This window comes from Panthera tigris, chromosome C1 (genome assembly GCF_018350195.1).
Source record: "Panthera tigris isolate Pti1 chromosome C1, P.tigris_Pti1_mat1.1, whole genome shotgun sequence".
Taxonomy (NCBI): Eukaryota; Metazoa; Chordata; class Mammalia; order Carnivora; family Felidae; genus Panthera; species Panthera tigris.
This window is the reverse complement of record NC_056667.1, coordinates 8,589,892-8,604,179: the sequence shown is the minus strand read 5'-3', so window position 1 is coordinate 8,604,179 and position 14,288 is coordinate 8,589,892. Positions and strand designations below refer to the sequence as shown.

The window sequence follows — 14,288 nt, the reverse complement described above, 5'->3', positions numbered from 1 at the left end:
TGAGAGCCTTCTGACTCTGTCACGTGTCTTAGCGGCGGGGACTCAACCAGCAACTCTGATGTAAGTTAGGCTCAGACTCAGCCTTTTGGCCTGTCTGACAAATAGAGGAGATCTACGACCCCGTCTGTGTTTTCTGTCTGAGACACGAAATCAAAGGTGGCACGGGAAGGAGGGTCAGTTCACACGCTCGCCCTCCTAGGGAGAGGTGGCCCGGTCCACAGGAAGCTCAGGGAGCCACGGCAGGCTGGGGAGGCGACTGCACAGGTACCTGACGAGCTTAGGTTTCGGGTGCACGTTTCGCATACGGTACTTTGCAAGCCTCTTGTTCAGACAGTTGAATGTGGCTCCCAGGAGGCCCCCAATGACCCCCATCACGACGAAGAAACCCAAATCCATAGCTGTCCAGAGATGACATTTTTTATCAGAGTCAGAGCACTGAGAGAAGGGGCAAGGGAGGGAGAGAGAAAAACCATAGTGCCCGTGAGAACAGGGAGGGATAGAAGCAGAGAAGAAAGAAGTAAGAGGCGAGGCTGCTTTCTTTCTACAAGAGCCAATGCGGTGCTGGAAGCCCACCCACGCCAAGCACTGAGCACACACACGAGACTAACGGGGCAGAGATGCCCCACCGGAAGCCATACCTGCCCTTCTGACCACTTCTCTCTGGTACTTAAGAGCGATTTTCATAGGTCAAGTAAAAACAAACACAAAAACAAAAACCAACAACTATGGAAGAAAGGATAAAACCTACCTTAAACTCGCCAAAGTTCAGCAATCCAGGAGCTGGAAGGAACCCCAACTCCCAAACTGAATCCCAGAACGAAAGAAGTTGAGGGTGAAGGTGGCGGACATGGAACAAAAGAGCTAGGAGAAAAGGGGACGCACGAGAACATTCAGTAGTGACAAGTCCTACTTTCTGCTGGACGCGGCCTCAGGAAACCTACTGCCCTGCATAGAAACCCGCCGTGGGCACACCTCAAGCGTGAGAAAGTGTGAAATCAGGCCGTAAGAAGTATGCATTCAACAGCCTATTGGGAGAGTCTGTTTATTTAGCGCCTATTATGGACTGGATATTGTGCCCTAAAAGGAACAGCAAATACAAGAGAAGGAACACAGTAGTCTGAGGTAGGACGCTAGTAGGGTTCAAGTCCAAGCTCTGCCACTGCCTGCCTCTGACCTCAGCCGGTCTCCCATTGTCATGCCAGACGGCTCATCAACAGAGGACAAGGGCAGTTTGATTTGAGGATGGGGGCATTAACGGGAAAAGTACAGAAAAGTCCAAAGTTTGGAGGTTACGGAGCTAGAGCAAAGGACTTTCTGATACAGTCACCCGTCCTGGTCTCAACCAAATGACAGGTAAACACACCAAGAAAGAGATGTCTAGTTTAATTCGGGGCGGGAGCGGTTTTAGGTTTAGGAAAAGGTTTTCACTCAAAGTCCTCCTTACCACTTTCCACGTGAGCCCCTGGTTCCAGAAGGATGAGCCCTCCTCCAGACTGAACAGAGTCCCCCCGATGGGAGCCCCGAAAGCTGCAGCAACTCCAGCAGCGGCCCCCGCTGATACAAAGTCCCGCTTGTCTCTGGGGGAGAGAAGACAGACAGGTGGTTTACCCAAAAAAAAAGAGTCCTCAGGCCGCAGAAGGCAGTTTTTACTTCTGGTCCACCAACGTCTTGTGACGTGCAGTCAGGGCTCATGAAGGGCAGGTGTCTGGTGAGGCCGACTCAGCAGCAAATACGGTTTACCTAAGAGCCAAACACACTCCTGAGTCGGAGGGGCTCCCTGACGTCAGTCTGCTCTGAACACGGACTGAGTGCAGACTTTTGTCGGTCACTGCTGAGCCAGGTTCTCACCAGATCTTTCTTCCAGCAAGCCTCAGCATCAGTGAAAAATGTCAAAGCGCTGTTTACATGCAGAGGAGCGTTAACAGTGACCGCGGGACTCCTGATACGAGAAGATGGACAGCTCTGAACCTGGGCCCCTGATTGCAAGGGCTCAGCAAGGCGTGCAGGTCAGTAACACGCACAAGTCCCACGGGGCGAAAAAGTACCAGGAAGAGCACCTTGCGACCCACAGAGGCAGCTGACCAAGTACGACATTTTGGAACATAAAACACGTTCTCGACAATACGCCTATGGACTTTCTTGGTCATGTATTCGATACTGGGCTGTCTTCTTCATTGCCTGAGATGGTTCTAGGCCTTAGGTCATGATAAAATAGAAGCCACGATGCCAGCATGGCCCTAGTTGCGTATTCTCAGAAACATTCAAAGCCCCCCCTTCTCTGATGGTTGGGTTTTCATACCTGTCACTTCGGAAATAGGGAAAGTTAAACTGGATCTTCCGTAAGGAGATGCTCTGAAACTAGAGGAAGGGAAAACAAAGTCAGAGGGGGGCCCATGGGGACCGAGGCCCTGGAAAGTCCCTTTGCTTGAGCACACCCAGCCAGATGTGTTACAAGAAGGAGAAGTCCAGAAGAACAACATGGGGGGTGGGGAGGGAAGGCATCATTTTTGGAAAGAACTTCTTTTCCTGCCCCCATATTTCTAGGATCTTTGGAAATCGCATTTAGTGCACAGTCAACAAGTCAGGAAGGAAGAGAAGAGGGGTGCCTGGGTGGCTCAGTTAAGCGTCCGACTATTGATTTCAATTTCGGCTCAGGGTTATGGGATTGAGCTCTACGATGTGCTCCGCGCTGACAGCACGGGATTCTCTCTCTGCCCCTCTCCCACTCACGTGCGCACACACATATGCGTGCACGTGTTCTCATGTTCTCTCTCTCAAGATAAATAAATCTTAAAAAAAAAAAAGAAAGCAAAGCAAAAGGGGAAACTGCTGAGCAAAAGGAGGATCTGAAAGCTGCAGCAGAAGACGAAATAGACTCTGCTCAGGGGAGGTCAGTAAGAAAGGGGCAGGGAGAGCCATCCTCCAATGTGTCCAGCAAATTCTCAGGCTGCTGCCGCCCAGCCCTCGCCTGGCCTCCTCCCCCCGCCCGTCTCCGCTCACTCCTGGGAGGCCAGGATGAGCACTTGACGTGAAGGAGATGATGCAGTAGCAAGAGAGAGACCAGAAGATGGGCTTGGACAACCCACAGCCACAGCGACTCTTCCCTCAGAGCACGAGGGCTGTCTACAAGGAAACACAGACTTCTCCAATTGGCAGCTGGGGAATCCAGAAAAACCGTGAGAAGCGGGAGCTCTGGCGTCCCGAGCCGGCTGCTCAGTTTCCTCAAATGCGAATGGGGATGACTGAGGCCAACCAAACCCTTGAGGCAGCTTGAAAGAAGAAAGAAGTCGGTATATGGAGAGTCTGGCCCAGAGGGCACTCAGCAGACAGCGGCTGCTACCTTTCCTGTGCGACCCCAAAGGGGGTCGGCACAGACCTGGGCCTGAGACCGCCTCGGTCAATGCCTCCAGCCTCTTCAGGTTTGGCAGCATGTAGATGACCCATCAAGCCCCCGGACGTGCAGGTGCTCGGCGATGGCTATGGGCGCACCAGGTGACTTTCATGCGAACAGAATGTCCCATGGCTGCTCCGGGCACTCAGCAGGGCCTTGTTAAAACCTCGAGGTACCAGTTACTCACTCTCCTGGATGACAGGACAGTTTCCACCTCAACCCAAACTGACATCTGATTCCAAAGCCACGTTAGGTGCTCCCGACGAATTGGTTATCAACTCAACCATGGATGTGCCCCTGCCCAGGGGCCCGCTGGGAGGGACGTATCGTCCCAGCCCATCAACTCTTACCTGAGGCAGGCCAGCTCCCACCACTGCTCCACTGTGGATCATGGGGCCTTCCTTCCCCACAAAGAGCCCTGGGAACAGGTGGAAAAGGGGAGACCATCAGTCAGCACAGACACCCCACTTGGTTAGGAGACCTTTGTTATGTAGACTTTTCTCTCGACAGCCGTGCAACAGAGATGATTACATGACTTTGTAAGAGAGTCAAATTCCCATCAAATAAGAGAAAATACTCTTTAAATTGAGGTGTCAGAAAACTATAGTCTGTGGGCCAAGATAGATTCAATGTCTGTTTCTACAGCCTGGGAGCTAAAAATGGTTTTTACATTCTTTTTTTTTTCCTTAAAGATTTTATTTTTAAGCAATCTCTACACCAACATGGGGCTCGAACTCACAACCCCGAGGTCAAGAGTTATGCACTCCACCGACTGAGCCAGCCAGGTGCCCCTGGTTTTTACATCCTTACATGGATCTATTTCAAATGGTTATAGAGGTTTAAGTACATACATAACATCTCCCCTTTTGTCTCTTGGCCCATAAAGCCTAAAATATTTACTGTCTGGTTGTTTACACAAAAAGCTTGCTGACTTTGCTAAAAGCCAACTCCATGGACCAACTAGATGGTCACACTACTCCAAAACTAAATGTGTTTGTCACATATCTCTGGTAACTTCCTAACGTGTCTACATTTAAAACAATGACTTACCAAGAAACAGTGCAGGGGTCAGAGGGCAGGCCCTTCAAATCCAGATCGACTTAATTTACGTACATGATGCTTCTTGTTATCTTCACCCCCTGAATACTTGGAAGGATAAAAGTCAGAAAGAGCTTCCTTACCTCCAGCCACACTGAACAGCACTCCAAAGACTTTGCAGAGCAGGGTTCGGAGACGGACAATTCCGGGCACCTTCACACCGTTCAGGTAGCATTTGATTTCGGGTATTCCAGAACCTGCTGCCACTGGCTGAGGGGGGAGAGTAGGACACCCATAAACTCAAAATCCATTGGTCCTATGGCTTACTGGCAACAGCCTCACTACCAAGGTGTGGGGGGGTGGGGTGGGGTGGGGGGGTGGGGCTGCCCTTCATTCGCATCAGCATCACCCGGTGGGCCCCACCCTGAGTTTCTGACTCAGCAGGTCTGAGGGGAAACCGAAACAGCTGCATTCCTATCAGGTTCTGGTGAGTCAGCATCACCTGGGAAACTTGCATCTGCCAATGCAGACATTCGCCTTCCAGAGACTCCGATCTCATTCATTTGAGCCGGGTATCTGCCATTTTTAAAGTTAGTTTAAAGTCATTTTTTAAAGTCCCCCAGGTGACTCTAATGTGCTGCCACGGTTGAGAACCACCCTCCTAATCTGGACTTTTCCTCTGTAATCTCACCAGAGGCTGAAACCTTTACTTTCAGAAACAACTCTTAAGTGTAGGAGGGGCCACTTTCTGCCGGAACTTACATTTCTAAGTCTGATTCAGCTTCCCGGCATTTCCAGCAGTGGACACGAAAGAATCCGAAACTTCGTTAGCAAAAAGGCAACACCCACACCACCTCACCTCAATCAGGACGAGAAGGCTTGCCAGGAAGACAAAGGTCAAGTTGAAACCCAAGAGCTCGAGGAGGGACAGGGCAAGGCACCCTTTCTGGCTGCACTCCTCCACCGCTACAGAACCAGGGTTAAGGAAAACATGCTCCGCCAGTCAAGGGCGTTCCCACCATCACCTGAAATGGTGCGGTGTCCCTTCCTCTAAGACGTAGTGGCTGTCTCCTGTGCATCTTCCTGTTCTCCATACGTAAACTTAAAAAAAAGGAAACTGCCTGAGATGTCTTCTACGTGAGGGGCCATTTTTAAATTATGAAATAGTGATGGGCAGAACAAAGGCAAAAGGAATGTAGAAAAACTCAAATAACCTTACAACTTGCAGCCCATCGACAAATACTTGAGGTGGTACAGTGATTGCCCTCCAGGAGCTCAAATGTCTGACCCTTAATGCTCCTGGCAAAGGGCAACTTTAGTGTGACATTTGCTCGACCTCCGGGATCCTCAGTCTTCTTTAACATACGAAAATCCCTTTGGAAACTTCTTTTATCTGAACTCCCAACCCAAGGTTTATGTTAGCAATCATCCTTCAAACATACGGCCCACTGATAACACATCTGAAGGGTTCCACGACAAAGATTTTACTGGACAATGGTAAATAACCTTATCTTAACAGCAGCTAGCCTCTCAAGGCCCTGGAAACCTTGCTTCCAAATTCCTTAAAGACTTAACGCAAAAAAAAAAAAAAAAAAAAAAAAAAAAAAAAAAAAGACTTAACGCTATCCTTGACCCCCTCCCAACTTAAAAGTATATAATCACTCACTCCTCACAATCCTGGGGCAGCTCTTTCTGCCCATGGCTCCTGTCCCTGTGCTTTAATAAGACCACCTTTTTTTGCACCAAAACGTCGCAGGAATCTTTCTTGACCATTCACTCCCGGACCCCAACATTTCACATCAACACTTCACTTTATAAAAAGTAACAAACACCCTCCCCCCCCCCCCCCCCCCCCCCCCCCCCGCCTCCATCCTTACTTTAACAAATCCTGAATTTGCTCCAGGTTATTTTTTTAATTAAAATATTAGATACCATTAAAAAAAAAAATCCTGTGTTTCCCTCCCTCTCTCCCCTCAGAGAAACCACTAACCTGAAATTATTGTGTGTCTTTCTGTGTTTTTATACGTAGCCGTATCGTAGTATATGTTTCTGAAACTAAAATAATGGGATTGCCTTCTTACACATTCTACAATTTCCTCTTTTCTCTTCTTCAACATCAAGTTTTTGAGAATTAGTCATGTTGATATATACGGCGCTGGTCCATTCATTGTAAATTCTGCGTAAAATCACACCAAACGAACCATTGTACCATGGTACCATTGTAGTGGTACAATGTTTCCATTCTCCCACCTGGTGTGGTTTCACCTTTCTGCAATCACAAAGCTGTAATGAACGGTACGTACATGTCCCAGGTCCAAGGTCCGCAGGAAAAAGAGGGATTCAGGAGTTGCTGTCTATTTGGTTGGCATTTCCCTGGTTAGTGGTGAGGGGAACCCTTTCCCCAGGTTTATTTACTGACCATTCAATTTTCCTTTTCTGAGAATTGCCTGTTTGCTCCTTTGCTCATTTTTCTACTAGGCTTTTTCCTTACCGAGTTGCACCTCTTCCTGTGTTCCAGATACGAATTGCTTGCCTCTTAAATGTATGGTGAACCACCTCTCCTAGGCTGTGGACTCGTTTTCCATTTTGTTTATGGTGTTTTATTGTTGTGGTTTGAGGTTTTTTGTTTGCATGAAAAACAAACTCGGGTGCTTGGGTGGCTCAGTCGGTTAAGCATCTGACTTCGGCTCAGGTCATGATCTCACGGTTTGTGAGTTTGAGCCCCGTGGCGGGCTCTGTGCTGACAGCTCAGAGCCTGGAGCCTGCTTCTGATTCTGTGTCTTCCTCTCCCTCTGCCCCTCCCCTGCTTGCACTCTGTCTCTCCAAACTAAATAAACGTTAAAAATTTTTTTTAAAAAAAGAACGAAAAACAAACTTACTTTGCTGTGGTCAAGTTTATTGACCTTTTTCCCTTTCACTCTGCGCCTCCTGGAGTTTTAAGAAATTATTCCCTACTCTTGACATCACGTGGTCTCTTCAAGTTTTGTTTTGCTTATTTACATCTTCAATCCATCTGGAATTAATTTACAGTGCAAAGTAGGAATCTATATTTTTCCAGATGGATAACCAGTGTCCCAGCATCTTTTGTTAAATTATCTATCTCTTCCTCACAGACTTACAACATTAACTCTGTCATTCACCATACTTCTCTACATGTGCAAGATAATTTCTGCTTCTGTTACCTTCTGTTGGCCTAACTGGGAATTCCTGCACCAATATGACATGGTTTCAGTTACTATATCTTAAATTATGCAAGCCTTCACGTTGAGTAGGACAAGTTCCCCCTGCTTGTTCAAAACTGTCTCGACCACCTTTGGCCCTTTACTCTTTCCAACAAATTTAGGAAGAGAATTTTCCAGTTCCTCGAAAACTCTATCGGAATTGTGACTGGGACACACTGAATTTACAGATGATTGGGAAGAGCAGGCATCTTTGTGGGATCTGTGTCTTACCAACCTGAACACGAGTCTCTAGCAAATTCTTCCTCCTGTGTCCTTCAATGATCATTAAAAAACTTAAGCTGAATGGCTAATAAAAACTCTTCAACAGGCCCCGTCTACTGTTCTTAGGTAAGAGAGCAAAGTCAGAGACTGCTGACATCTGGGAATGCCAAGAACCGGGAAAAGGATACAGGTCTGAACCACTCCAAACTTGAGCTGGCTGAAGAGGCGCACGAAAAAGTCCACAAAGAGACCCACCTGTGAAGAGCAAGCAAACCGTCACACAGCTTTTCCCCACCGGGGCGCAGGTACTTTGCTCAGAGGCTGGGGTGACCCCCTGGCCTTTCCTGGCTGGCACTTGCACCCGTGTTACCAACAGGCAATGCGGAAACAGGTTTCCTGTTAGGGACTCTGACTCTCCAGGAGATTCCCTGCCAGCCTGGCCCCACCGCCTCTCCAAAGAACAAAGGACGGGGGCATAGCTCTGCCGAGAGAAGGAGGGTAAGACAAAGAGGGAAAAGGATGCCAGAAAAGACGTGAAACCGAGGAAGGCCATCCTGTGACTACAGTAATATCCAGAATCGTGGACTGCTCAGCATGTTCCAAAGGCAGTTTCAGATGAAGAATTCCAGTCATATCTTCAGTGATGCTTAGCTAAGTATATAGCTTAGGATGTAACTTTGAAAAACAACATTTACTCAGGTGTGTATGGAAAAGCTCCACCAACCAGTCCATGTTAAGCCCCAAGTCTCGGCTCGGGGCTTAAAGGAGAACTTCAGGAAAGGTTTATGATTCGGTGGATTCAGGATCAAAGGCTTCATGCCTTTGACTCTGGCCTTCCCTCAAGCCAACGCCTGGAGGCTTTCAAGTACTGCAGCAGATACTGTGACAGATCTAAGGATAAGAGAGCCAAGCAGTAACAAGGGCTGGTTGCTAGGCTATAAAGGCAAGTCTGCCTTCCAATAACACGAAGGTACATGGTATAGTTGCTGGTACCGGTAAATGGCAGCTCAAAGGAGTTTGATATGAAAGTAGCAGAAAGACTAAACATGTAGATGCTTACTGCCGGGAAATTTGCAACCAGAAACATACACAACAAAGTAGACACTCTAAAATTTCAGTAAAACAATCCGGTCAACCCAAGTTCCCCCCACATCGGCATCCATCAGAATGTCACTAAAGAGGCCTTCTGAGTGCCGTCTGTCTTAACTAGTAAGATGGTCCTTGGCCTCTGAATCTACTACAGTAAAAATTTGACAAGCGCCAGAAAAATAAAAATTGGTCATAGCCTTTGTGGGTACGTTACATTAAACACATGTTTGCATTTTATGGGTATATCATACAGAGTCAAGGTGAGACTTGTAGTCATTCCAGAGAGATAAACAGGCTGCTGCTTAGGAATACTTATAACCCCAGTCCTGGACTGAACGTTTGCATGCCCCCCCCGCCAATTCATCTGGTGAAATTCTAACCCCCATTGTGACGACCTTAGGAGATGGGGCCTTTTGGGTGGTTTAAGTAAGTCCTTAGCATGGAGCCCTCGTGAATAAGGTTAGTAGTCTTATAAAAGACCCCACAGAGCTCTTGCCCCCTTCTGCCCTGTGAGGACACAGCCAGGAGCCAGGAAGCCCAGGACACAGATCTGTTGGTACCATTGATCTTGAACTTCCTGGCTTCCAGGACCGTGAGATATAAACACCTGTCGTTTAAATCCCTGCAAGTCGGTGTTTTTATTATAGGATAAAAGGCAGCCCTGATGGAGGAAGACTGCCTATTCTAACACTGTACTGATGGCAAATCATATCTGACATCTCATTTTGACTGTCTGCTGACTTTTCCAGTTTCTCTTCCCCAGCTTTAAGTGTGGTTAGGTCAGCAGTTGGGATTCCAGGCCTTGTGCTACTACTCAAGTTTGGCAGTGTTTCATAATCTTTTCTGGTCTGTGATTCACATACGAGCAAGCCGACCCCAGCCGGCTGAACATGCATTCAGGCATGTTCCTCCACCCACAGCCACCAGCTCTATCTTCTAGATAAAACAAGCCACGTGCAGGGAAGCAGCCCAGGACAATAAATTCACTGAGGTCTACGGTGTCCTGCTTATGGGCACGCCATACTAAAGGAAAGGGTACGACGGTCGGTTTTGTTTCACTCCTTTGCTTTTTCCCTACAGAGTGACCTCAAATTCCACTCAGTACTCTCCCCACTATGTCTGCCTGACGGGACAATGCCGTGTTACGACAGCTTGGTCCTAACCAAGCCTTTGAGTGCTTTAAAGAGTACCAGTGATGTCTGGTTCACTTTCATAAAGAGAAAAACAAGACATGAAAACGGTGTCAGGATTATTATTTGGGGGCGGGGGAGAAAAACAGAAAAGGTGGTCTCTGTTATCATGACAAATGACTTGCCCTCTGACCTCTGCCACCCCTCTGGCCCGCCACATCCCCACGCCCCCGCCTGCTCACCAGCCCAGTGCAGACTCCAATGGCAAACACCATCATCCACTTCACCGCCTCATACCTGCGACCTTTCTGTTCACACAGAGAAAGACAAGCTCAGTTCATTATATGGTTTTGTTGGCAGCAAGGAAGGAACACATCTTGGCCAATCAGGGTCAGGCTAGATTCCACAGGGACAGCAAGCACGGTAATGGCGTCTGCTATAGCAGGTGCTTTACAAGGCTAGAAGGATATACTGTAAGAGGCTGGGCCAGGTACACTGGCTGTGGGTACTGTGGTTGACAGGGTGAAGGTTTCAGGAGTAAATGCAGATATCTCACGACAGGGGCTAAAAGCCACGGGAGTAAGGCTATTCACAGGGGCATTTAGATGGGAAAAAGAAGCTACTGTGAGATCTCTCCAGTCCCAAGAAATCAATAAGGGATTCACCTTATTGTCCATGGTCTCCAAAACTTCCAGGTAAGGGTCATTGATACAGCGATCATAATCCAAACTCTGAAAGACAAACAGGAGTAAGAAAAGTCACAAGACAGGAACAATTACCGAAACCTGGAAAATAAAGCTCTAGGTTCCTGCTACTCCAAGTGTGGACGGGTAGGGCAGTGGGCCTGTAGCACCGGGGGGGGGGGGGGGGGGGGGAGCTGGTTAGAAGTGCAGCATCTCAGACCTTTGATCTGTCACATCAGAATTGGTGCTGGACGTGCACGAACGTTCCAGCAGCACGGCTACAGACTCCCGCTGTAGGAAAAGCGTTCGATTACCTACCTTTAAACATCCTGCTTCTGCGAAACATGAAGAGACCTCTGGCTATCAGTGTTCCCCAACTTATCCCACTACATCAACTAACCAGAACCAAATTCATTTAGAGAATCAGTTAATTACAAGTCTCTTCAGTAGTCAGCTTCCATGAGAAAGAGGTTAGTCACGAGACGAACCAACGTGCAAGGTATTTTAAAAAGCAACTTTCAGCTTATGTTGGGAAGAGGCACAGATTCAGCACAGCTCCTAAAACTGCATCGACAGCAGTGTTCCTTAAACTGAGCTATTCTGCAACACGGCTATTCTGCAACAAATCTGTGTGTGTGCCAGAGGCATCTTGAGAAACAACTCAAAGGAACTAATTTTATTTCTTCTATGTTTTGTAAGAGAAGCAGCAGTCTGGCAACAAAGGAAATGATGTGTTGTGTGTTCTCTCCTTCCTAAACCTGTTGCTACCTACGCATAGGCTGGTGAACAAGCTGGACGCTGGCCCGGTAGCCACACTCCCACGACAAGAGTCAGCAGTCAGCCAAACACAGGTGTGACACGTGACAATTTATTCCATCCATACGTATCCCCAAAGTCCAAATCCCTTTTTTCAAAGGGTCCTGGGGCATCGACAGGCAACGTAGTAAATCGATGATCCAACATCCAAATACGGAAGACTACATAACCATAATTATGATAGGTCTCCACAGACGGATGTGGAAAATGTATAGAAGTTATTAAGTAAAAGAAAATGCAAAGTACACAAACAGAGCCAGATGCAGAATGAAATATATAATATGATCCTGTTTTGATGACACAAAATTAAGATTATTTGAATGTCAGCAGATAATGCCAGACATCTGGGAAAACTTTAAAAAAATTTTTTTTAAAGCTTATTTATTTTTTGAGAGAGAGAGAGAGAGAGAGAGAGAGAGAGAGGCAGAAAGGGGTAGAGAGAGAGGGAGAGAGACAGACTCCCAAGCAAACTCCACACTGTCAGCACAGAGCCTGATGTGGGGCTTGAACGCATGAACTGTGAGATCATGACCTAAGCTGAAATCAAGCTGGCTGCTTAACCGACTGAGCCACCCAAGCACCCCTGGGAAAACTGTTAACAATGCATATCTCTGAGGTGGCTGTTCACATCTGGGTGTTGTTTGAAATTCTCACATGTACTTTTTATATTTAAAAAAGACGTTCTTTTTTCTGATTACGAAACAAAATACCGCAGTAGGTAAAAAATACTTCTGCCAGGAAACGGACTCATCTGTGAATGATGAGGATGTGTATGTATTTAGTGATTACATATACATAACATACTATACGTGTAATACAGTTGACCCTGTAACACTGATTTGCACTGAGCAAATACACTTGTACACGGATTTTTTTCAAAAAATACAGTACAGTACTGTAAATGTATTTTCTCTTTTTTCTTAACGTTTTCTTTTCTCTAACTTACTCTATTGTAAGAATACAGCATATGATACACGTTACATACAAATTATGGGTTAACTGACTTTATGTTATCAGTAAGGCCAACAGTAGGCTATTAGTAGAAAGTTTTGGAGAGTCAAAAAGTTATATGTAGATTTTTTTACTGCGCAAGGGGTGGGATATAGAGTATGTGCGTGTAATACATACATATTTATATGTGTTTTATATACATACATATAAATATATATGTACATTTAAAAAAAAAAAACGTTAAGGTTATATCACATTCCAGGAACAAACAGGGAAAAAATGTTGAAAAATACGAATGTCCTTCATACCAAACATATAGAGAAACTGCCAGCCAATTATGTGCTTCATGGTTTGTTTAATAATGCTACGGCTTCATAAACATTTAAGAGGTTTTTCAGATGTCCAGAACAGGTAAATCTCTAGAGACAGAAAGTAGACTAGTGGTTCTTTAGGGTGAGGGTCAAGGTCAAGGGGAGTGAGCAGTGACCAATAATGGGTACAGGGTTCCCTGTTGGGGTGATGAAAATGTTCTAAAAGTGATCTGGGGATGGTGGCACAATTCGGTGAATATACTACAAAAACCACTCCATCATATACTTCAGATGGATAAACTGTATAGACTATGAGTTATAAGTTCAATAAAACTGTTAAAAGGCACATTTTGAAAACAATTCTAACACCAGGACATCGATCTTTTCTTTTTTTTAAATTGAGTTTGACACTTTGTTAAGTACGTACCAATGGACTAGATAATTTATTCATTAAAACGAGATATCGTTTACTTCTCTTTTGTGACAATGGACTTCCTTTTATTTCTGCTGTATTCTGCTCTTGGGTCGGGGGTGGGGGGCTAACAACTTAAAATAAATTTTAATGTTTACATTTTTGAGAGAGAGAGAGAGAGATAGTACACGTGTGCACGTGAACAGGGGAGGGCATAGAGAGAGGGGGACAGAGGATCTGAAGTGGGCTCTGTGCTGACAGCAGAGAGCCCGATGTGGGGCTCGAACTCACGAACCATGAGATCATGGCCTGAGCTGAAGTCGGATGCTTAACTGACTAAGCCACCCAGGCGCCTCAACTTTTTTTTTTTTTTTTTAATAAAATGTGTATAGGTGTCCTGCTGCCCAAAGTTATGAGCAAAATGGTACACAGCCACGGTGGGGGGAGCGGGGGAAGAGGGCAAGTGGGGCTGAAAGGCAGCCCACGTTCCACCAACAAGAAGCACTTTCAATGGGTCTTGAGCTACAGGAGCTGCTGTGGCCCAGAGGGAGAGGCCTTTTATTCTAAATCCTCTGCTCTGAGGGGTGCCTTTCCCTAATTCAAAACAGCAATAGAGGGTCTGTGACCAGCATGAAACATCACTGTCTGTTAACAGACTCATCCCACAGATGAACCATCCAGAACGAGACAGGATGTCAAAACAGCAATCCTAACATCTTGTAAGACCCCCAACTTATCAAAGAAATTAGTCAAGTAGGTGTAATGAACTCTTAGTGAGGCAGGAATGAGAAGGAGCACATTTTAGAAAGATTTTCAAAAGAAGGGTTTTCTAGGTGATCCCTAATAAAATCTGAGCAGACTTTTCTGATTAAGCGTCCAGCTAAATTTGCTCTTATGCAAGGCAAATGTTCTCAAGAAGCTCATCCTTGAAGATAGTTAATTGAGAAATATTAATGACTCACATGAAAGAACATTAACCCACAACATTTACATAAATATGCATATCAGGTGAAAGTAAACGCAT

General features: G+C 46.2%; 1 protein-coding gene across 1 annotated transcript in view; it reads right to left on the bottom strand.

The window, feature by feature from the left end:
- Positions 1 to 14,288, bottom strand: part of CLCN6 (chloride voltage-gated channel 6) — a 32,313-nt gene that overhangs the window by 14,499 nt on the left and 3,526 nt on the right. The window contains 11 exon segments of the mRNA XM_042998081.1: positions 269 to 435; positions 749 to 780; positions 783 to 861; positions 1,445 to 1,577; positions 2,300 to 2,358; positions 3,742 to 3,809; positions 4,573 to 4,699; positions 5,289 to 5,395; positions 8,061 to 8,127; positions 10,334 to 10,399; positions 10,757 to 10,822. Of these exon segments, the coding sequence (XP_042854015.1) occupies positions 269 to 435; positions 749 to 780; positions 783 to 861; positions 1,445 to 1,577; positions 2,300 to 2,358; positions 3,742 to 3,809; positions 4,573 to 4,699; positions 5,289 to 5,395; positions 8,061 to 8,127; positions 10,334 to 10,399; positions 10,757 to 10,822 (971 nt within the window).